Here is a 24,629-nt window from a genome sequence, read left to right on the forward strand (position 1 = left end):
TGTGTGTGTGTGTGTGTGTGTGTGTGTGTTTCCAATTAAACTAGGAAGTCTGTTCTTTCCTCCAACTGTCTCTTCATACCTCCAGTGTGTTCCCATGCTCTGACTTTGCTCATCGTTTATACGGAGTGTGTGATAGAAATAGAGTGACCAGCAGGGGGCAGAAAGCTTTTATTTTTCCATCTGTGTGTGTGTGTGTGTGTGTGTGTGTGTGTGTGTGTGTGTGTGTGTGTGTGTGTGTGTGTGTGTGTGTGTGTGTGTGTGTGTGTGTGTGTGTGTGTGTGTGTGTGTGTGTGTGTGTGTGTGTGTGTGTGTGTGTGCCCACAACGGGACTTCATGAGTTAATTAGTTTTTCTCCCTTATTTTTACTCTTAGCCTTCCCATTGGGGATTTCTCTCTCTCTCTCTCTCTCTCTTTCTCTCTCTTTCTCTCTCTATCTCTTCCTCTCTCTCTTTCTCTCTCACTCTGTGTGTGTGTCTCTCTCTCTTCATCACTGTATCGTCTGTATCAGCAAATTATACTGCAGGGAAATCTTTTTTCTTTTAAATAGCCTACCCTCCTCCTTGCTCTCTCTCTCTCTCTCTCTCTCTCTTTCTCCCTCTCTTTTCTCTCACTCTTTCCTTATCCGTGTCTCCCTCCATAAGCCTATTCCCCTTGAAGTGTGCTGGTTATGGATGCTCAAGTTGTCGCCCTGAGACCAGGAGATTATTAGTCGGATACATGATTAAAGAAACTCTCATTTCCTCCATGGCTGCAGAGGAAACTTTGCCAGCAGACAGATTCAGACCTTTTTAGTTCCCTTAACACATCTGTTGGCAACAACGAGACGACAAGGCACGCTGTCTTACAACGTGGCATTAAAAGCACTGGCTGTTCCCTCTTTATTGGCAAAATGAAGCATCTCTTGCGTGAAAAATTCACATTGGAAGTAAAAAGAGAGCAGGATGAAAAAGAATAAGGAATAGTGAGCATCTGGTTGTGTTTTTGGACGCATCTCTGAATATGTTATTGTTTCAGTGATATGTTTAAACCACGTGCAACCTATAACACGTAGTGTACATCTGCAGGGAAAGATTTAGTCTTGTAGCCAAAGACTAAGAGTGTTTGGCTGCAAAACTAAGAGACTGCAGCCATGCTGGCAGTGCTGGCGGCAAGCACAGTGACCTTAATACTGATATAAGTATGCCTCTGTGCTCACAAAATTCTCATGGTCGAGTGTTTGTTATCTCAAACATCCTCCTATCAGAGAGAGAGCATTTATTTTCATTTATCTACTTTTATTCGTTCGCTTAAATTGTTCTTGATGGTGAGTCGTGTTATTTTATACTGTCTGTGTTTTAATTATTTGCTTTATTTGGTTGTTTTACATCCTTGGTTTGCGTTCCGGTCTAGGCCTGGGATCTTTCTGCATGGAGTTTGCATGTTCTCCCTGTGCATGTGTGGGTTTTCTTCAGCTACTCCGGCTTCCTCCCACAGTCCAAAAACATGCAGAGGTTAATTAAAGATTCTAAATTGTCCGTAGGTGTGAATGTGAGTGTGATTGTTTGTCTCCATGTGTAGCCCTGTGACAGACTGGTGACCTGTCCAGGGTGTCTCCTGCCTTCACCCTAAATCAGCTGAGATAGACTCCAGCCCCCCATGACTCTAATGAGGATTAAGCAGTGTATAGATGATGGATGGATGGATGGATGTTTTACTTGATTTTTTTTTATAGGGCCCGACCGATATGGACTTTTTGAGGCCGATGCCAATTCCGATACTTGGCAGAAAAAAACACCAATAACCAATTAATTGTACAATTAATTAAAAAATATATATATATATAATGAATAAAACAACGTCTTTTTTGGTCCCTTAACACTTATAACAGCAAAGATTTGAGTTACAGGCAGAACATTTTACCGTTTTACAATGCTTTGTCCTTCAGTATTTGTTTAACTTTACAACAGAGAGGAATTTTCAAGTACAAAAGCATGCAACAAAGCATTAAACCTCTGAGAAATTATATAACCTTCAAAAAATCAATCTAGAAATGAGTTATGAAATACATCTTGTCTTGTACTTCTTGTTGCTGCAAATTAGAGGTAGGTTATATATATATATATGCTGTATATAAGCAACACAATGAGTAAAGTTACTGGCAAAACATTATTTCTGCAGCCCTTTGATGCCCTTTAACATTATATCACATTTTCTCTACTCCATTATTTTCTTTGCCATGAAGTCAGGACTCATATGAACCAAAATAAAAACCAGAGACGCCTTTCTCAGATGTCAAAACATGCCATCTTAACAGCATTTGCTATTTGATGAGAAATTAAGACTGTATCAGCATTTAATTGGCAAAACTCCGGCCGATGATGATTATTTTGAAAAGGGCTATAATCGACCGATTTAATCGACCGACTGATAAATTGGTTGGGCCCTAATTTTTTATCTGCTTGTTTAGTTGCTTGTGTAAAGCACTTTGTGAGTTTACAACGTGAGTTTACAAAATCTCCAAGATGGCATCTAGAAAAAATAAAAAATGGCCCCTAATTTAAATGCGGCCGCTATCCTTGTCCAAGTAGTCTCCCTGTGCGGCGAGACAGTGAACAGTTCTCCCTCTGCTTCTGCAAAGCTTGTAACACTCCCTGAAAATCCCGTTATGTAAACATGCCAAGCATTTTCTCTGAATCTCCTAAACTATGTCGAAACCCTGGGGAATGACTTCATGATGCACAGCCACATGAATGTTGAAGATATTAATGAGCATACTCCTGGTGCTCCTGACCTAACGCATCTCATCTCTTCTGCCATAAAAACTGCTGTTTCTTCTTTCAGTGGTAGCCACAGATCAAACTCTCATCACCAGTGGTGATCCTCCAACATTGAGGTTGGATCATCTTGACTGCTAACTGAATGTCATGTTTTCTCTTTGTGAAAGGTAGAGCTTCAAATGTTCGCCGTGCAGTGGCCACAAAAATAACAATACATGGGGTCCTCGATTTATGACGTCCTCGACCTACAGCGTTTTGTCGTTGTCTCGGAACTGGTGACATGGAACTAGTTGGCGAGCGGAGCAGACGAATACGTCGTCACGCAGCACTATAAGACGGCTTTGTTTACGTTCTCTGGTTGTACGCCACCTTGGATTGTGCTACATTCACTCACTATTTGCCCTTCATTATGGCTCCCAAGTGTAAGTCTGTCTCTTCTGATGGCAGTGCTTCCTAGAAAAGTAAAGCCATCTCCATCCAACTAGTTAAACTCGTGCTTGCAAAATGAATCGTGAGTCGTAGAAAACTTGACTTCTTTACTGTGGCTCTTGATGCACATTACAAACAGAGTGAAAACTGCAGCAAAGACAGAATAAAACAACATAAATACATATAAATAAATCCTTTTAACCTAACCAGTAAGTCCAAAAATGAAGTTAATTTCTTACAACATTGCCTCTGTGGTGTTTACAAATTACAGAGCCGTGTATCCAGAAAAGTGCATACCATACGTGTGTAAAGCTAAACATCAAAATACTGAACAGGAAGTGACAACGGTCAACAGACAACTTCAAAATAAAAGGCTTTTTCAAAAAAAAAATTACATTGATAATTCTGCCTTAAGGGCAACATGCCATGGAAGTGAAATTAGATTTATTAAGACGCTTGGAACGGCGAAACACCGACGAACATCGGCATTATTAGATCAAGTTGTAATAACAGTGGAACATATTCTTTTATCTTCTTGTAAAATGACTCATACATGCATGGAAGTGGCTTTTATGAATAACTGATAATATCGTGATGCACATAATGGCTTTGTTTACATTTTCTCTGGAGTTCTGACTTACGGCAAAAATCGACTTCCATCAATCTGTAGGAACGGAACTTGTAAGTCGAGGACCCCCTGCATTAGATGTTTCTGTAAAACTGTACATGCGATTATGTTCACTGACAATGTTTTTAAGTATTAAGGCCAATGGCAGCGTTTTCAAGTCTCTCTTGCTTGAGTATCTGTATCTGTGATTGCAGTAACAGAAGGTCTGTGGCTCTGGTAAGAAGGCAGTGGTGCCTTTAATTGCTGGTTTGTGACAGAGTGTGAACTCAGATGTGCTACACATCTACACATGGGCCGCCTGACTTCCACGCCCTCGCTTTCAATTAAGTTGTACTACTTAAAAACGCCCTTCATAGCACAGACTCTTCTTAAACCTCGTCTGCATGAAAGCATGACATGTTTTATTTCCTCTGTGAAAATGTGCTACATTTCTTGTATTGATTTCTGTCCAGTGTGTGATGAATTGGGTTAAAGTCATGCTCTTAGAAATGGAAGGAAGATGTTTGTGTTGCATATGAATGTGTTTTACCCTAGATGCCAACATTATCTGCATATTTCTGCTTTCTTCCCCCGGGAAATGCCAAGCAGAATACATTAGAATAGCAAAATATATAGAAAAAAAATATTGATTTTGTCATTTATAAAATGCTGAAGTCATGTATTGATTGCTGGCTGTGTTGCAGAATGCAGAGAGTTGCTGGCTGTCTTTAGCTGTTTCGCTTTGGATTGTTGGTAAAGAAGCACTGTTTCCTGTTTGGTGGGGGTGTGTTGCTGCTTTGACCCCCACAGGTTTTCACAGGGGCATCACAATATCGCTTCAGTTGTTGTGTAAGTTGCACCTTAGACAATAAATGAATGAAAGTGTTTATTTTTAGAGTTAATTAATAAGTTGTCACTTTTTCATGTTCCATGTGTGAAGTAGAAGGTGGAATCATCTTTCTCATCATCTCATTACCAGCCATGTTGGTAGTGTAGAAAGGAACAGTCGTTGGTAGTTGGTATTATATTCATCTAGTGAGTCTATGTAGTTGTCTGTGTGTGTATATACACTGATCCAGCATAAGATTCTGACCACAGACAGGTGAAGTGCATAACACTGATCATCTCTTCATCATGCAGTGTTTCCTCTAAATTTATTGGGGAGTGGTGGCCCGCCATTGTGCTGTTTTGGCAGCAAAAGAGGGACCAACACAATATTAGGCGGGTGGTCATAATGTTATGCCTGATCAGTGTATATGTGTGCGTCATAATGGCAAATTGCAATCCTGAAGACACTTATTGAAATTGGAGGTACCACCCAAGGTTGTTTTGAGTACTTTTGCAGGTGTTTATACCATACATATGTGTGTCTGGATGTTTATCGATAGATTTTGTTGAAATGACATCATCACAACTGTGCATGACAGTTCACCTTCAATGAGAATGAGTATTCATGGGTCAGAATGTCAGTGTGTTGATGATGGTCTCTTGTTCTTTGAATGCTGGGACAATAGAATCAGCCAAATGAGACACCCAGTTGTTTGTAATCAGCCTTTAAATGGCTCTGTCTCTTTGGATATTATTTTCATACATACAGGCCAGTAGGGACCTCCTCTACCTCGTACTCACCTGGGGGACTTGAGTGTGACCTTTCCTGTAGTATTATATTTAGACATAAGTCTTGTTTTCACTTTTGCTTCCACTAGCTACTTTTTAGTCAATGTTTGGTTAAGTTTAGGCACCAGAACTACTTGATTTGGTTTATAAAAGGAGTAACGTTTGGGCTTAAATACACCCTGTCACTATGTTTATCATGTTTCCAGGGTGATGTCTCCAACAGAGATTTCGCACAATCTCATTCAAGAGTTCCCAACATTGAAATCATGCTAGAAGGTCCAGGTCTGTACTGACCCATATATATCGGAATGATATGCTCTAATCATGTGCCACTTAATGGGCTGGTAACACCCCGACTGGGTGACACGGTGCCACTTATCAGGTGCAGCCCTCGGATCCCTCCCCAGACAGTTTCACCACCAAGAACACTGTGAGTCATCAGTCACCTGGTAGCCATTTAGACCTTGAGGAATGTGAGGCTTGGGTCGTTAATGGGCCATGTGTCATGTGATTTGGGGCTGAGAATAAATATGCGGGACTCCAAACCAGACAGTTAGAATTGAGGAAACCTCTGGAATGAGAGATGAAACATCTTTAAGAACCAAAAAGCAGTAAAGGTGCTTTATACTGAGGCATTTAGGACTTTTTCTTGTCTTTTCCTGAGGTGTTTTCATGCTACTCACCCAAAGATGGGGGTGCTCTTTAAGATAATAAAACTGCATCATGAGGCTTGCATTTCGTGGGTGCAGCCCTGTTAAACATTTGGTTTGAAACCCGAACTGGATAAATGATGAATAATTAAGTTAAAAAAAATGGTAAGTTCTCACTTTTGAGGTACAGGTAACTTAAAATCAAGAATTTTTAACTCGGCTCACTCACTGAAGGTAAGACAAACTTATCGCCAACAGTAAGTTTCGTCTCTTACCTTCACCACTGTCCTCCATGGTTTTATGTGTTGTCATGTTAAACCTCGACCATGTAGATTTGTGTTTGTGTAGAACCTTGGGATTGTAAGAATGTCTGTAAGAGTTTGTCCATAAATTTTTGACCTCCTTAAGAAAAGTCTGAATTCACTGCAGTTATTTTTCAGGTTTTTTATGTTCAGTGTCCATCCATACACCGGGAATATCATTCTGATTTCTGCAACTACGGAAACATGGAACATAATTAAGCAAATGAAGGATGAAAATTGCTGTTGACATTATGACCAAAACATTACAAAAGAGACCTAAATATGCTCTTTCAGTTCTAAAGCATCGAAAATAGCTTATAATTGAGCATCTCTCATTGCAGCAGAACTACAGGAAGCCCTCCTTTGATTTTTGGCCTCTGAATCCAATCAGTCAAATCAGTGTTCTGGGAGAGAAGCCAGGGTAAAATGACCACTCAGCGCGTCACTTTTTGCAACAGAAGTAGAGGAAGAGACAAGTGTTTTTTTAGCGGAAAGAGGAGGGAAGCTGTGGAGGAGCTTCTTGACTTTATCAGTGGAAAAAAATACTAATAAGCAACTTTTTTGTGGTGCTGTTGCAGCTAGCTTGCTCACGCAGTCAGTCTATAATGTTGAATCAAAGTCTTCAAGGAGAGAATTTATAGGAAGAGGGCTAGCTGAAATGATCTAATAATAAATGTGAGCTTTTTGTGTGTCGGTATGGCAACACAACTTACAGATAGAATAACCCCACAGTGCACCTTTAAACTGTACAAACTGTGATCTGGAGACATGACATTGCAAGTTTGTTTGTGTGTCTGCATGTGTGTGTGTCAGACTGGCGGACACACTGACACTTTTTAAGGGCCAGATACAATGGACTCATCTCTTAGCAGAATATTTCCATTGTCATTGAAAAACAGCTGTCAGCATCTTTTTTTATCCTCTCAGGGCTGAGTGCAGTAAAAGAATTCAGCTGTGTGAATGCTGAATGTTAAGTCTTTGGGATCTACCTATTTAAAAATCAGTCCCCTTTGACAAGAAAAGGTGTCAGACCAATGCACTGCAGTGATTTTTACAGAATTTATGCATCCATATAGTGCTTCAGTGGTTTAATTATGGATTTTTTTAGATAATAATTTGGGCTTCAATTATTTGAGTATAGCTTAATTTAATTGCTGATGTAGTAATTTTTCCAATGGGTAACTCCATAACCCAATCCTGTCTTGTCATTAGATTTTTGGGATGGTCATTGCATCCGATGCAACAATTCATAAATGACATGAGATGTGGCTACAAGCTGGACTTTGACCAAATTGGCTTTTTGTCCGTCATCACAGAGATGATCAGCACCTGTTTCCAGGCATATGGAACATGCATAAACATGTGAGACGACTGTAGGACTTGCAAATCTATCTGCAATTGGCTAGTGACAGTCATTTTTGACAGGATGTCAGAACCATTTGCAATCTGTGTGCAAGCATTGCTCACAAATTGATTTTGGACCCCAAGAAGATGACAAGGAGCAAACACATTGTTCTAACTGAGAGCACCAAGTATTTCAGAGATAACAATATTCATAGTTGCTGAATGGTGGAGGAGGATCTGTCCATTTCTTTTCCAGTCTGTAGGAAAAAGGCGAGTGTGTGCGTGACTGGCAGACATACCCGTACAGAGGTGAGATTAATTTTGTGCAAGTCTTCTGAGCTTCCAAGTTCACTGAAAGTGAATAAAACCTTGCGCCTCTTTTTTTCTCAGTTGAAGAATGCAGTGTGCTCCTATTGGTGAGCATCACACAGTATGTTGCAGAAATTAGATGAGAGCAGACAACATATTCTGACCTTTTTTGATGGCAAATGCTGTGTTACACTCGACATAGCACGAAACCAGTGTCATAGCAAATGCTTATTTTAGATATATAGTCTTATGCAAGTATAGGAAAAACTCTTTTATTAAGGTAAGGAAACAACCACAGTCATGATTAAAAGAAACCAAGGTGCATTGGTAAAAATGAGAGTCAAACACTAGTCTCCCCAATGTTAAAGACATTTTTTTTTACCAACCATCCAGCCTCTATAAACGTCTTCTCCATAGATACATATGCTGCTATTAGGCTTTGCCATTTCAAAATGAACAGGTGTCACTTTTGACAATTTGCTGAAACAACTGATGTTGTTTTTTCTTTGTTTGTTGTCAACTCAATGCATTTAGGCATGTAGACATGGTCAAGACAACTTGCTGAAGTTCAAACCAAGCATGAGAATGGGGAAGGAAGGGGATTTAAGTGACTTTGAACGTGGCATGGAAAAACGTTGCCTGGCCTGATGAGTCTCCATTTCAGCTGTGACATTCAGATGGTCAGAATTTGGTGTAAACAACATGAAAACATGGACCCATCCTGCCTTGCATCAACGGTTTAGGCTGCTCGTGGTGTAATGTTGTGGGGGATATTTTCTTGGCACACTTTGGGCCCCTGAGTACCAACTGAGCATCGTTTAAATGCCACAGTCTACTTCAGTATTCTTGCCAACCATGTCCATCCCTTTATGACCACAGTGTACCCATCTTCTGATGGCTGCTTCCAGTAGGATAATGCTCCATGTCACAAAGCTCAAATCATCTCAAACTGGTTTCTTGAACATGACAATGAGTTCACTGTACTCCAGTGGCCTCCACAGTCACCAGAACTCAATCAAATAGAACTTTTGGGATGTGGTGGAACGGGAGATTGGCATCATGGATGTACAGCTGACAAATCTGCAGCAACGGTGTGATGCTATCATGTCAATATGGACCAAAATCTCTAAGGAATGTTTCCAACACCTTGTTGAAAGTATACCATAAAGAATTAAGGCAGTTCTGAAGGCGAAAGGAGATCCAACCTTTTACTAGCAAGATGTACCTAATAAAGTAGCCAGTGTCACATTCTACATACTACCTTTTGGTCAAATCACTACGCACTGCCAGTATTTTAGATGGTGTCAAACAGCGTTTGTGTCCACGCCGACTACATTACAAGGGATAACAGTGTGCATGCTTGACAATAGTGTGTATGAGCATGAAATGTAGATACGATTTACTGTGTATCTATGGAACAGAGTCTTCTAAGTAGATGAGAAAAGTCATGTAAAAATAACAACCACATGTCTGTGGGTGTTAGCTGCTGCTACCAGAGATTATATTCAAGAAATTAGGGCAGCTATGTTGATGTGCTTGACCTCTCAATGATCTGTGGGAGTGAGCGAGCATTGATTTGTATGTGAGTAAAGACAATAAAACTTTGTCTCATGGTCCATCAAACATTGGTCCATATGCCTCTACCTGGATTTAAGGCATTTGTAATGAATGTAAATCGCCTTTAAAGCTTCCTGGCTTCATTTCTTTTCTGAGGTCATGCGAGTGACAGTGGAGCAGCTCAGCAGCATTGTGTGCATCTTCTGGTTCTGAAGTGTGCCATTTAGAGCGCATAAAAATAACAACTGTAGTGTGCAGTTTTCATTTATCTGGAAGGGAAATGAAGCTCAAAGCCAGCATTACATAAGGTGTTAATATTAACGTTGCTATTGTGAGGAATGCGTGGGTGGGAATGATAATGTAGCTCCTGTCACAGTGGTGTAAAGGAAGCCAAATGCTCACACACACAAGCACCCCTATCTGTTCCATTGCTGATGTTTATCAGTAAATGGTAAGTCATTTTACACGGGGAAAAAAGCTTTTAATGTTTACACCTCTTCGTCAGTTCACACAGAGTGCATATACAGACACACACACAAAGTTGTATGTCCGGCACTTCAGACATTTATTTCTTGAGAAACGCAAACAGTCAGCTGCAGCCCACTTCCTCTGTTAAGTTGAATATTATCTGTGCAAAACACCAATAGTTTATTTAATTGATATTCACTGACTAATGGAGTGAATATTTTTTAACGTGTTGTTTGTACTTGATGTTCTCCATGGTGAAGAGCAAACAGTGCTTTCCTACACAACCAAAGGAAAGCTAAGTCATGACAGAGTTAATGGATGTTGCAGAACAGTGATCAAATTTGTGGTGCAAGAACCTCTCAGCACAGTAGAACGTCCTGGTGTAGCTTTCATTGTTAATGACAGCAATTCGTGTTAACACCAGCGTCATGCTGTCTGGTAACTGGTCCACAAATCACTATTAAAACCACCAGTTCTCTTGTTAACATGATCAAGAGAAGCATGAAAACAGCATGAAACAGATTTGGAAAACGCATTTTCTTACTGCGCTGTTGTATAAAAACAGGTCTTATTCTACAAGGGATTTGAAAGGATTCAGATACAATAAGCAAAATTGGAACATGGTTGAAATTCTTGAAAGTTCTTTTGAAACTCACCTCTGTTTCCTGGAAACTCTATCGAAACCCAACCCTATCCTTCATATAAACCTAACCTTACTGTAACGTTTGGCTCGTCCAAGATGATCCAAGCCTGTGTTGAACTGATCAGACAATTGCCCCAAAAATGTCTTATCCTGACCTTTTGCAAACATAGGTAACAGTATATTTACAAGATTCAGCATTATCATGCTTGGTTTATAACTTCATTTTTTGACTTGAAGAGATTAAGAATTTGTCTGATTTTGAAGGTGTACTGGTATATTAGTTAGGGGCTGAATACATTCAGATTATAACTGAATATTATATGGGCTGTTGTGTGTATGATTTTTAATTCTTCATGTAGGTTTACTTAATAACACCGGTGAAGAAAGACCGGTACTAATGTAATGCGATCACACTTTCTTTCTCCTTTTGGAAGATGATCAGTTGTATTTTCTAGCAGCTGCAAACTTTGAAGAGACGACTGCTGGAAATAAACTTTTTCAAAATCTTTGGGAGGAAAACAGGTCTTTACTTTGGCTAATAGTCTTTATTTTAAAAAGCTGGTTTTGACCACTCACCTATTCATCCATCCATCCATCCATCCATCCATCCATCCATCATTTACACACCACTTAATCCCAGTCTATCTCAGCTGATTTAGGGTGAAGGTAGGGGACACCGTGGACAGGTCACCAGTCTATCACAGGCTACATGTAGAGACAAACAATCACACTCACATTCCCACCTACAGAATAACCATTGAAAGCCCACGTGTGCACAGTGAGATCATGCAAACTCCATGCAGATAGATCCCAGACCGAGACGCGAATCGGGGATCTTCTAGCTGTAAGACGGCAGTGCTAACCACTTTTGCTTTCCACACTGCTGACATTTCAGCCGCATCCTGCCATAAACTGTCAAAACTAAAGAAGAAGAAGAGGAATGGTGCCCTCTCTTTATAACGCCTATGTGACAGCGGATGTAAACAAAAGATAGGGCTTAGATTCACGCTCAATAAAGCAGCTCAAGTGGCCATCGTGATCGCCAAGATGGGATTGGGACATCCCTGCTTTGAAATTGATGGATTTTTGTCATGGAAACCCCAACATGAGTACACACACATGCACACACACGCACACTTCCAAGCTGTCTCCGTAGCGTTGAACTGCAGAGAACAGGCCTGAGGTGCAGCTGATCACAGTGGTCCTGATAAGGCCTAACAGAGTGTATCAATTGCCTGTGTCTTGCCTCCATCCCTTTGTGCAGCAGGAGGGTGGGGTGTTGAGGCTTTACACCTCCAGCAGCACTTTGGCAAATGAAGCTTCTGACTTTCTCTCTGTAGCTAATCAATTAGCAGCTTCCCCCTCTCCTTGCCTGCCGCCTTCTCCCCCCCTCCTTTCTTCCCGTGTTTGCCTCTTTTTGTCCTCTCTTCTGAGCGTTTAATCAGACATGATCATTTTTACAGTTTCTGTGCTTTTTTTGTTACTTTAGATGATGATACAGTCATCTGTAAATTAATCTGGTATGCAGTGAAACACATTTTACAATTAAAGCTGCAAGCAGCGTTGGTCCTTGTGTCCTTGCTGGTCAGCGAAGGCAAGCATGTCCACCAGGTTTTATTTCCTGTTTCATGGCGAAGTGTTGAAATTCCACCATGGCCACGCCCTCAGACTTTTGCGGAGCATTTTTATAACTTTTGATCGCCCACGCCTGGAGTACATCCTGGCCAAATTTTAGCTTTGTCAGACTTACCCTGTTTGAATTTATAGTTTTTGAAAATGTCCAAAAATTTACCCAGAATCGTCTAAAATATGACACATAATTCAAAATGGCTGACTTCCTGTTGGGTTTTGTATATTTGTGCAAGAGGCTTTTTTGTGCGTCCTGATGTGTTACAGATGTGTACCAAATTTCGTAGCTGTAGGTGAAATGTGATTCGGGGGCTGAATTTTCATTACATTGCAGAGGGCGTTATGGAGCCATTTTGCAAGCAATACCTGCATTCTAGCGCTTCTTAAATTTCAGCTTATCAACAGAAGCCTCTTTGATCATTGATTCCTCTCTAAGGTGGTGTGGTTTTGTCAGCTAATGACTTAAAAGAACCTAATGACTTAAAGGAGCAGTGTCAGACGCAAGACGAGAATTCCTGTTCGAGAATGAAATAAACAAATGAGATAGACTATTTTGAAAAGTGAGGTTTAGATGTGTTGATAGAAGATTTCTGGATGAAAAAAAATGTGCTCGCTGTTCCCCCTGCTGCCAGTCTTTATGATAAGCTAAACTAATTGCCTTGCTTCGTAGTTGATACACAGGTATCAGACTGACATCGGTCTTTTCATCTTATGCTAAAGACAAAGGCAGTTTTTAGGCCAAGATTCAGATCGGCTCCTGCCTCCTTGCACTGAAGTACGAGAGGGATGGCTGGAAAGAATGGAGGTTTCTATGTGTGTGTGTGTGTGTGTGTGTGTGTGTGTGTGTGTGTGTGTGTGTGTGTGTGTGTGTGAATGTATTAGTATGTATGAAGTGCGTAAATGGAAACTCGCATACTGCTAGCGTAAGGGACTTCCACGGCACGCTGGCTTCGCCTCACCTCTACTCTGCTCCGTCCGCATATTCTATCCATCACCAATAAATTACATATTAATGCCTCCTCCATCGCCCCACCTGCTCTACACATCTCCCCCTTTTCCTTTCTTTCTGCCTGGCCTACTCCCCATTTCTCCCTCATTTGCCTTCCATGTAGCACTTATTCTCTCCTTGTTAGCAAGACTGCTGCTTCCGTAGTTTTTAATCTTGGTCGTCCCTTCCTCTCTTTTTTCTTTCGCTTTCTTCTTTCTCTTGCTTTCATTATCTGGCATCACTCAGGATTTTTCTTCATGTGAACATCAAGTACACATATGTCCTTTTTTTTGCTTGTCTAGTGATGCATGGTAATGCAGTTTAGGCTTATATATAGCAGTCATGACGTTACATGTTATGTTGCTAACAAGTATGGACTTCACTTTCAATTACGTGACTCAGTAAAGGTTCATGAATCAAACCTGAAGAAAAATTCATAGAAACTTTCAAAAAACTTTTAAAACTGCAACTGCTTTTTAGTACAGCCTAAGTTTGTTTTTATTATTATTGTAAATCCTTTGATGCGCAACATGGGTCAAAAGATACCCATATTCCACTGAATATGGGTCACTTTTAGGGTTGCCACCCGTCCCTTAAAATACGGAATCGTCCTTTATTTGACAATAAATTGTTCCGTATTTTCATAAATGTCCCATACACGTCTGTCACACACTCATCAAAACTGTATCATGAACAAAATAAAACTGGAAATATTAAGGGCAGCCAATTTCATCTTCCTTAGACATATGTAGCGAGGACCTGATGCGAGGTCCAGCAGATAGACCTCAGACTTCTCCGAGTTTCTGGTCCTGTCTCCGGTTGCCTGGTTACAGACGCTGCTGTGCTCACGCATTTAAAAATGTCTCCACCCGCAACTCCACCAAGTCCAAAGAAGCAAAAACCTTTGCAAATGTACAGACATGAGTGAGAAGAGTGGAGCCCCTGGTAATGGGTACAAGGCAAACTGTGTTTTCTGTTGCTCATGGACTGGCTGAAGTAAGGCAGCATCAGGAGACCAACATGTAAGAAACATGAGAATAGAGAGAACCCAACCAGTAGGTCACAGTTTATCATCATCTAATCATCTCCTGAAGTCCATATGGTGAGAGACATCAGTATCTGGTTGTTAATTTACTAGAGGATGCTTATAATCCTACTGATGTGGTCTGTACTCTACAGTATTTTAGTGACTCAATAAATGCCTAAGTTGTTTATTATTTTAAATGCTTTTTAGTTCTTAATAAACATTTATTTAATAGCCAATATGTAATCAATAAATGGCCTTTCCCTATCTAAAGAAAAACTCACTCAGAACTCAAAACTCAAGCCCAGTTTTATCAAAAGTATCTGTCTTTCAAGCTGCAGAAATAACATTGGTGTCTATGCACAGCCGGCTGTGAACAGGTACAGTCTGCAAATTGCAAAACCGCTGCAACAGCAAAGAGAGACACAAATATTCAATAACCTAAATCTTGTACTCTGTAGAGTCACCAAAATCACTGCAGCCTTCAACTGGCTCCTGTTGACACCAATGTTATTCCTGCAACTTGAAAGACAGCTACTGTTGATCAAACTGGGCTTGTAGCACATTGTCTACCTTACAATGATGGGAAAGAGGCACCATTTATGTTTTCACAACATATATCTAATGAGTTATTGATGCTGGAAGTCTGAATCTGTGAATATCTTTCCAACTTTACTGAACCGTGGCCCCAAGGAGCCGTGGTGGGCGTCCTTTATTTTCATTTCTGAAAGGTGGCAACCCTAGTCACTTTTGACCTATGTTGTGTATCAAAGTGTTAAAGTCCAGAGGAGGAGAACCCTATTAAGTTTTTTCCCCAGCTAAAGTTTATTAATGTTGTTTTGTTTCTCATGCCAGAGCTCGAGCTGGAATGACCCAGAAACATGAAACTCAGCACAATTACTGGAAATGATGTGCAAATCCTTCCCAAGAAATATGAGCCCAATCGGCCACACGGTAATTTGACACACTGTTTTAGTTTAATGTGCTCTACATGAAAGCCTCTTGGATCATAAAAGTCCACGATGAGGGTTTTTTGCTAATACACATCATAAAAAAAAAAAAAAACAGCAAAGTGGCATGGGGTAAGTATAAACCGAGAATCTGAAGTGCCAGATTGATTGGTGCATGTGGGTGCTGTCTTTTCTTCATTGTCTGTCTTTTTATGTCTTTTCTTAATTTGCTATGACCTGGAAGTACAAAGAGACACAACATTTGGTCCTGTAGTGCCAAATGATGTGCAAACGCTTTACAGAAAACAAACAATTGGCCCTAATGTGGGGCTATAATTAAGAATTTGGCTATGCTCACCATGCAAAATACTCATTTTTGATTTAATGCCCAGATCTGATCTTTTGTATTTCATAGTTCACAATATTTGCTATCGGATTCAAGTCACATGAATTACAACATAAATGTTCAGAATAAGGTTGCATTGCCAAAAATCAGACCTGCATCTGAAGTGGCCCAAATCAGAACTGAAAAAATCGGATTCCCATTCTCTGATTCTCTTTTTTCCTGCACTCTGAGCATAGCCTTTGACAGCCAGGAATGCTACATATTTCATTTGAAAATGTGGAAAGATTTGCCCTGGAGGCAGTCATGCAGTCAGGATTACCCGTGGTTATACTTCCACTTCGCTACCGTCATGTGAAAGCCAATTTTACACTGGTCCCAAATGCAGGAAGTAAGACACAGTTGGCAAAATTTCAAACGATGTTTTATTATTTCAGTCTCTGAAGAGAGTAAAAAAGGCTTGGTGGGGAGAATGTGGCATCTGGACAAGCTGAGTTTGATATGGGCGGTGAGTTGAGTGTCTTAGGCTGACCAGCAGTATTTTCTTACTAGGAAAAAAAGCTAAGCTAAGTATTTTCTAAGCTAGATGGATGTCCCATTTGTCCGAGAGGATACTACCACTTGAGGAAGCAGAACAATCTGGTCTCACAGGGTTGGAGGGTTGAATATAGTTCAGATGCTGCTATATGCTTGATTGGATGATGAGACTTAGGTGTTTCTGATGATTGCCAACAGATGAAAAGTAGGTCGCCACGCCCAGACACACAAGCACATGCACACATACAACCAGATAGATTAACAGGGGAGAGAGGATAAGACAAGAAACAGCAGGGAGGGAAAAAATCAAGAGAAACAAAAGGAAAAGAAGCAAGGCTCTAACTGGTACATGATATAAACTTCCTTCAAAAATGTACACAGAAAAGGTGAAGGGAATTCTGCAACCAGCACCAGTTCAATTTGGCAACTAAGGCCATCAAGTTCAACAAAAAATTCTTTTAGGTTCTATATTGCTTAGCAATAGAAATAATACACTTACTTGTTTGTTTTTTTTTTAAAGTGCATCAGTCATCATTGAATAGTCAGTTTTGCTGGGTGTTAAGTTTCTAAGAGACAATGATCACACTAAGCTAACTCAAACCAATAAGGCTCGACAGTGGTCTGGGACTGATGTTAAATACAGCTAAATAAGAAGAGGACTCAGAGACTGCAGTACTCCACCAAGGCTGTTCATTCCCCTATTTGGCATTGTCAGAATTGCAGCATTTTTTAGAAATGCAGCATTTGCTTATTAATTATTGATGATCAGAAATGATGGCAATGTAGAATGTGGCCATTTAATATAGATGCACCCACAAACAAAATGACCTGGTGCTGAGCACAGGTGTGTGTTACGATGTCTACGTTATGTATGGATACCAAATTGCATGACCTAAATATGTAGCGGGTGGCGGGGATTGATGAGACTGAGAAACACCCCCACAATTTAATCAATTGTTCCTTGTATGATTTCCGATGATAACTCAAGATAAGTTCACAGCGGTGGATTTGTGGTAGGATCACAATCATGTGATTGTCAGCAGGCAGCTGATGTAGCGTTCACTTGTCATAGTTTGTGACGCCGTGCCGCTATCTCGCCATGATACAAAAATCTTTAACAAATCCGTGGATCCAGACTATAAGCTGTATCTCTGCCAAAATCGTGTCACTTGGTCCTTGCGTCATTTCTGACCTTCCCTGTAAATTTCATCCAAATCCTTTAGTCCGTTTTTAAGTAATGTTGCTAACAGACAAACAGGCAAACCAACACTGATTGTCACATAACTCCGCCGCATTCCTTGGCAGAGTAATAATGTAAGTTAGCATATTGTTAATTGAGATGTGCTGTGATAGCATTCTGCAGTTGGCATACCCAAGAAAACTACATGTTTATAACAAAACTACTAACTCCCACAATGTTCAGGATGACGTGCATTACCTCTTATCTCCTTATTCCCTTGTCATATACTTTACATTCTTTCTGATCCATGTGAACAGTTGGTGTTATGCTCCAGTACAGTTCTAAGACACTGCCGGTTATGGACACACTGCAGATATTACAGAAAGGACAAATGATGTGACACTAATGCATTTATTGCTCATTATTCATCTTAAAAGGCTGATCTCCGACACTATCCAGCTGCTAACTGTGAGCACAGCTGCAGATGCTCTGCCTACTGTGATGGTGAATCTGCGGCTCGATATATGGTTATTGTTTGGACATCAGCTGCTGCTGTGGTTTAATCTGTGGTGCTGCTGATATGTCTAGGTGTTGCTATTTTTTTTACCTGCGGTGCTTCTGTGGCAGATCTGTTTTGTTTTTTGTTTTTTTAATTAAGGGGTGCCACAGCTTCAATACTAACTTATCCAGCAAAAACTGTCACATTGCACATTATCACATCACATGTATGCTTGTAGTCAGTGTTGCAATGCTTGCTGCCATAGCAACACAGCAATAGCGTTTAATAATGTCATAATAATGTAGATAGGTCCTGAAGTTACTCTAAAGTACACAAAGTCACATTATACCATTCTACAATAAGTCTAATCAATTTCATTTATTTATAGTTCAGATCACTTTGACCTGCTGTTTCATTACAACTAATCAGCTGCCATTTGTCAGCTCCACAATTCTCATCTTGTCTCTTAGCAGCAACATCATAGTGCAAGTAACATCATATACAATTTACAAGGTTGACAAAAGCAACCTAGATCCTTGATAATACCACTTTTCTGAACTGAAGCATGAACCTCATAAAGCAGGCTTGTAGCCTACAACAGGTTCTTTATATTTTTTGTATTTCAGTCTATTTTTTCCCCCAGTTTTTAGACTAGTCTTCCAAAACTTTAGATATGTTCAACACTGAAGTTATGCATGTGGAACAATAACAATAAATCAAACTTATCATACAATCTGGATCAATTGCAGATGAAACAGTAAAAAAAAAAATAAATAAATAAATAAATAAATAAATAAATAAAAAGCCTAACATCATAGTAGCACTTTCCATCTGTTCTAGTAAACCTGTCATTAACTCTCGTCAAAGTATTTACATTCACTAATTCTTTTTGGACAAAAGTATTAAACTCCACGACATAATATTTTTCCAAAAAATGCATTTACTATGTGGAAGATAAGATGAGATATTTACCACATGGACACTTTGTTGAATTTCTGCATGGATTGCAATGATGAAAGTAGTGTGCAATTGCTCTCACTGATTCTTTAGAGAGAATTAAAGCAGCTTAAGGGAATTTACTTGGCTTTGTCAAGTTTGAAATCCACTCTTTTCTCCATGTATCTTTGGTTTTGGAGGACTGAGTTGCTTCTTTCTGATGATGTTATAGTATATTTCTAGACTTGAACATCTCACTGATTTGTCTGGGACCAAGTAATTACATTCTGTACATTTTGTATATAAACAAGTGCATAATTACTCCATGGACACTGAAGCATTTTATTTTTTTTTAGTTTCTTTTTTTCTTTCTTTCTTTGATCCACTCAGGTATTGGACATACTGAGAAACTGACCCAAAACCTGCAGCAGTGCTCCCAATCTCCCTCAGTTTTTGCAGTCGTGGATTTCACAAGATGTCAGAAATCTTAGCTTGTCATTTCGATCTCTGTTAACAAGACTGCATCTGATACCTTCTGCAGATTTGTCCGCTGCACATTCATGCTGGCATTATCCTGCTGAAATCAGCTGTTTAAAGATGGTAAACTGCGTCTGTAAAGGGATGCACATGGCTGGCAACAATACTCTGTGGCCCAGAATGTTCCAAGAAAACAGTCCATACACCATTACACCACAACCAGCTGCCTGGACTGTTGACACAAGGCAGAATGGCTCCATAGATTCATGCTGACACAAACATCTGAGTCTACCATCTGCAGCCTCAGTGGAAATGGAGATTCATCAGACCAGGCTATGTTTGTCCATCTTCAGCATTTCAGTTCTGGTGAGACTATGTCCACTGCAGCCTCGCATTTCTGTTCTTGGCGACAGGAATTTATTTGTTGGATTATTCAACAGGGTCAATCAACATTAACAAAGAATGCTGTAAATGCTCCAAAGTTAACCAAGAGTCTACTTGTCATCTGTAGTGCCTATGGACCCCAAGTGTGGTCTTCTGTTGTTGTCTATCCTCCTCAAGTTCCGACATTGTGAGTCTGGGCTGCTTTTGAGCTTAGGCACAGTTATAAAGGATGGTTATCTGAGTTGCTGTAGCCTTTCTGTCAGCCCAAAATCAGTCTCATCAGTAAGCTGCTTACATTTACAGAAGTACTGCTCACTGGACGTTTTGTGTTTTCTACGTCATCCTCAGTTATCTCTACAGACTGTCATGTGGAAAATCAAGGAGATCAGCAGGTTCAGAAATATACAAACCAACATGTCAACCAAAAGTAACAATCATACTGGTCAAGTTGACAAAGACAACATTTTTCACACATTCTGATGTTTGATGTGAACATTAACTGAGGCTACTGATCTATAGGAAGTCCTGCATTACTCTGCTGTTACATGACAAGGTGATTGGAAATTTGTATAAATCAGCAAATGTACTGGTGTAACCAATGACACTGTATCAACATTTAAGACTGTAATTCTTATACACCAATCAGCTACAACATTATGACCACTGACAGGTGAAGTGAAGAGCATCTTGTTATAATGCAACGTTCTGATGGGAAACCTTGAGTTCTGACATTCATGTGGATGTTTGACATGTACCATCCACCTAAACATTGCAGGTCAAGCAACCCCCCACCCTACATGGCAACAGCAGTCCTTGATGCCAGTTGTCACCCTCAGCAGGACAATGCACCCCGACACATGGTGTCTACCCGGATGCCATACTCCCCAGATCCAAATCTTATTGAGCATCTGTGGGATGTCCCAGGACGAGCCTCATCTACGTAGGTCCCACCCTGCAACCCACAGGACCCACAGAATTCACTTACCACAGGACACCCCAGAGGTCCTGTGTCCATGTCCCACTGGGTCAGAGGACTTTTAGCAGCATAAAGGAGACCAACACAATATTAGGGCGGTGGTCATAACGTTTTGCCTAATTGGTGTATATACCAAATGAGTTTTTTAGTCTTGACATCTCAGGTGTGAGGAAGGAAGAAACGCTACACACGCATTGCAAACATTTGCATGAAAAGAACTAATTGGTCATTAACTTTGTAGACCTCCAAAGTATCATGAATAGTCTTCGTTTTATTGCCTTGTAAGTCCTGAACCTGCATTTTGATTCTTTAATTGTTAATAATGATTTTTTCTAATTGTCCCTTTTCTACGTCTCCCTCAGGCCTCAGGTCCACTTCTTACTCTTCAGCTATTTCTCTTCTCCTTCCTTCCCCATCTGATCTCATCATCTCCCCCTTCCAACTTCTCCTCCACTCATCTTGTCCAGAGGTAGCTTTCAGTGAGAGATATATTAATGTGGCAGTTTAATTAGCGAGAACCCACATGGCTATTGATTATGCTCTTGCCTGAGGCAAAGTTTGCCTTCTGCTCCTAGTCATGTATTGATCGCCGGGTGGGAAGGAGCACATTGGCAGTCACAGAGTTCGCATATCAAGTGGGTGAATCTTCAAGCATACATGGCTTCACCACTGACTGTGCCTCTTGCTAAAGCACAAAATGTAATTTTAAGGGTGGACTTCACCATTAAGTAAGGTAAACAGTGGTATAGGGCCCCAAAATAAGACAGTTATAGATGTTCATTAAAGATGTAAAATTATTTTACAATTCTAACTGATAAACCTTGACAGCTGCTCTGTCAGATGCATATGAAAGTGAAAAACGTATTTGAAAGGCTTCTTCTGTAAACAGGCAATTAAGCTTGAGAGCCTGCTGGTAACACTTTGTGTCCAAATTCACATCCCTTCTTCCGGTTGAATTGCTCTCAAAGTATTCACTGCAGCAAGGTGTAGCACATATCAAATGAAACTGCAAAACATCACCACTTCCAACAATTCTAGTTCCTTGTTCTGTGTGACAAGGGGTCTGTTCTAAGAAATGATCCTGAATTTTCATCAAATTTTTTTGTAGTTACAACCTGCATACAGCCTTGCATTTGCTTACAATGTTGGAATTACTTATGAATTCCATAGATGTGCTAATATCTGCGCAGTGCAACCACTGCGTGTTAAAATCATATCACAGAGCAGAAATGAAGCTCGGTAATTATGCATGTTAAATATATGTACATACAGATGTAATCATGTTATGAAGGCAGATCAAACTTTGCAAGGGAAGACACAAAGTTCCCATCTCTGCAGAAGGTAGTCCTACTACATATCAAAACTAGAAAAGGACTCAGGAAGCGTGGTTCTCCTTCAAGGCTGCTCAGTCGTATAATTTCTAACAGATAAAATCGTTAATTAAAAAATGGCCTTACGCTGAGCACAGATGTATGTTATGCTTGTGTACGTTACGTACAGATACCAGATCGCGTGACCTAAATATGTAACGGGCGGCGGGAATTGATGGGACTCGGAAACACTCCCACAGTTTAATCAATTGTTCCTGGCAGTGTTCAACTGTTGTCATAGAGTGACGCCGTGCTGTTATTTCGCAATCGTAAATCCTTAACAGATCCATGGATCCAGATTATAAGCTGCATCACTGCCAAAATCTATTGAAGTGGTCCTTGTATCATTTCTGACCTTCCCTGAAAATTTCATCCAAATCCGTTAATCTGTTTTTGAGTAATGTTGCTAACAAACGGAAGGATTCACATACGCCATTAATCACATAATGCCGCCACATTCCTTTGTGGAGTAATAAGCATCAGAACTTAGACTTTCTTGTGATACTAGTTTTCTCTGTGAGACAAGGACTAATCTGGTTTTGAAATTGTTTCTACATTGTCTTAAACATAGGTCTGACATTGCATCAAACTTTGTGTGAAGAATGAACGAAAAAATAATGGATTTGAGGTTCTTGCAATGATAACAGTTGTGGACAAAAGGCGAGCGCAGGTCAACTCCCAACAAGCCAGCCACAGAAAACTGAAGAACATATTTGTTATTCCGCAGCATCTCTCTGCCACTCTGAATGAACTGTTTATAACTAGCACATTACAAACAAAAAACTTAACTTCTTAGTAGTTTAAAAAAAACAACAGAATGCTACTGCGGTCATCTAGTTTCTTGGAAATATGACGGTGCTCTCACAAAACAATTTTCCACATACACACTAAACTAAGTCAGTGTCTTATGTGAATGGAGGGCTGAAACAGAAAGAAGTTGTATTTATGAAAATATAAATATAATCCTGTTTTTTGCCAGTACTGAGATTTTGCATGTGGTCCTCAGTAAAAGTACTTTTTCCAAGTCTTTCAGTCTGAATGGTGTAAATCTTGACTGACCTTGTGGTGAGTTCAGACTTAGATTAAAGCAGCTTTCTTGCTTGTGTAACTTGCAGTTGAATGTTCAACTATACCTGTAATGTTCAGTGACTGATCCTGGTTGCGGGGCTGCAACTGAAAAATGAGCATACAGTGAAGAAACTGATTAAAGTCTCCGTATCCTTTCTGCAGCAGTTTGTATTGACTAAAAGGCATTTGATTATGAAAGGCCAAGTCAAGACTCCCTTTAAAACTTTAAGAAATCGCATTAGTATTTTGGTAGCTTCTTCCTTTTCAGCACAGCTTGCATCACGGTGTTGAAATCCAGCCAAGCAAAAACACAAGGAAGGAGCAGGCTGGGGAAAGACCTTAAGTTTGTGACAAGGATATTAAAAGGCTTTATGACATTCCGGTCTATGGCTCACTTCACCGCTGTAGCTTTGGGCCCTTTAGCTACAAAAGGTCAAGCTAACATGTTATTTGAAAGCAGATAATCTCCCCCTGCGAATTCAATTCTATCAAGAGTCTTTTTGTCCTCTGAGTAAAGGGAGCTCTCTGCTTCCTCTATTGCATCTTGACTTTTTGAATATATAGAGCAATTAAACTATCGTTAATCCATATATGAGCAGCCATGAGTGAGGATCGGGGTACTCTGAGGAGGTTTCATGAATAACTTACTGCCAAACTTCCTGCTATTTTTGAAGCCAGCGCTGAAGCTGATGGCAAGTTGCCGCAAGCAGAACCAAAAGGTCAAGGTTCAGTGTGAAATGCAATGTCTGGATCGAAACTCATGAGGAACACCTCAAAACTGTATTACCACCTTAATTTGCTGATATTTTATTAATCGGTCACTGTTTTTTTATGTAGTTTTGCAAAATGTTTCATGGCTTCAGCTTCTCAAATGAGACAATTTATTTCTTATTCTTGTCTCACTTTAGAGTAAATTGAATTTTTTTGAGATTTTTGGACAGGAGGCAAAACAAAACAAGACATTTACTGACATCAATTTCATCTCTTTTTACTGTTTTTAATCTGTAAATATTAAAATAATGAATTTTTAGAGAAAGTGCAAAACATAGTAAAGCAGATGATGTTTTTGTAACTAAAGGTGTTAAATGTGTCTGCATCATTCTTTCCAATGCCTTTTTTGTATGTAAAGGCAGATCAGACAGAAACATTTTTTATGTCTTTTTTTGTAGAAATATAAGTGGATACCACAAAAGAGCATATTATCACCATGGTGTGATTTGCCTTCAGCTGTCTTCAGAGCAGAACACATGCTACCTACATCTCATCAACCATCCTGCGTGTTTGGCATCAGATTCCCGTTTCTTTTGTCATAAATGAGCCCAAATACAACAGGCACTCCCCTTCCTTTTAGCACCCTGAAGTGAAAAGTGTTTACAATTTTGGTGAGCCAGCGGTGTGCTGACATGTTCAAAATGAAAAGGCTTTCTGAGGTCTGGCTAGAAGGGCCTCTTTGGTGTCAGAAATGCTCAGGCTTTTAGTTTCATGTGCAAGGCTGACAGTGAAAAGAGTGAGAAGTTGGAGCTATTTAACATAGCACTGCGCGTTGTCCCGCTACAGTTCATCTCAGCTACTAACATGAGGAAATT

The 24,629-nt window shown here is 40.0% G+C and overlaps 1 protein-coding gene across 7 annotated transcripts in view; it reads left to right on the forward strand.

The window, feature by feature from the left end:
- rbfox1 (RNA binding fox-1 homolog 1) overlaps positions 1 to 24,629 on the forward strand; it is a 260,743-nt gene that overhangs the window by 40,539 nt on the left and 195,575 nt on the right. For 5 of the 7 annotated variants that reach the window (XM_055005193.1, XM_055005191.1, XM_055005194.1 and 2 more), the window contains exon 1: positions 15,190 to 15,277. The exons of the other annotated variants lie outside the window; for them this stretch is intronic. In XM_055005193.1, coding sequence (XP_054861168.1) covers positions 15,205 to 15,277 — 73 coding nt within the window. In that variant the 5' untranslated portion in view covers positions 15,190 to 15,204. Of the gene's footprint in view, positions 1 to 15,189; positions 15,278 to 24,629 lie in introns of those variants that run through there. 7 annotated transcript variants of the gene reach the window in all.

The sequence above is a fragment of the Amphiprion ocellaris genome, chromosome 19 (genome assembly GCF_022539595.1).
Source record: "Amphiprion ocellaris isolate individual 3 ecotype Okinawa chromosome 19, ASM2253959v1, whole genome shotgun sequence".
Classification (NCBI taxonomy): domain Eukaryota; kingdom Metazoa; phylum Chordata; class Actinopteri; family Pomacentridae; genus Amphiprion; species Amphiprion ocellaris.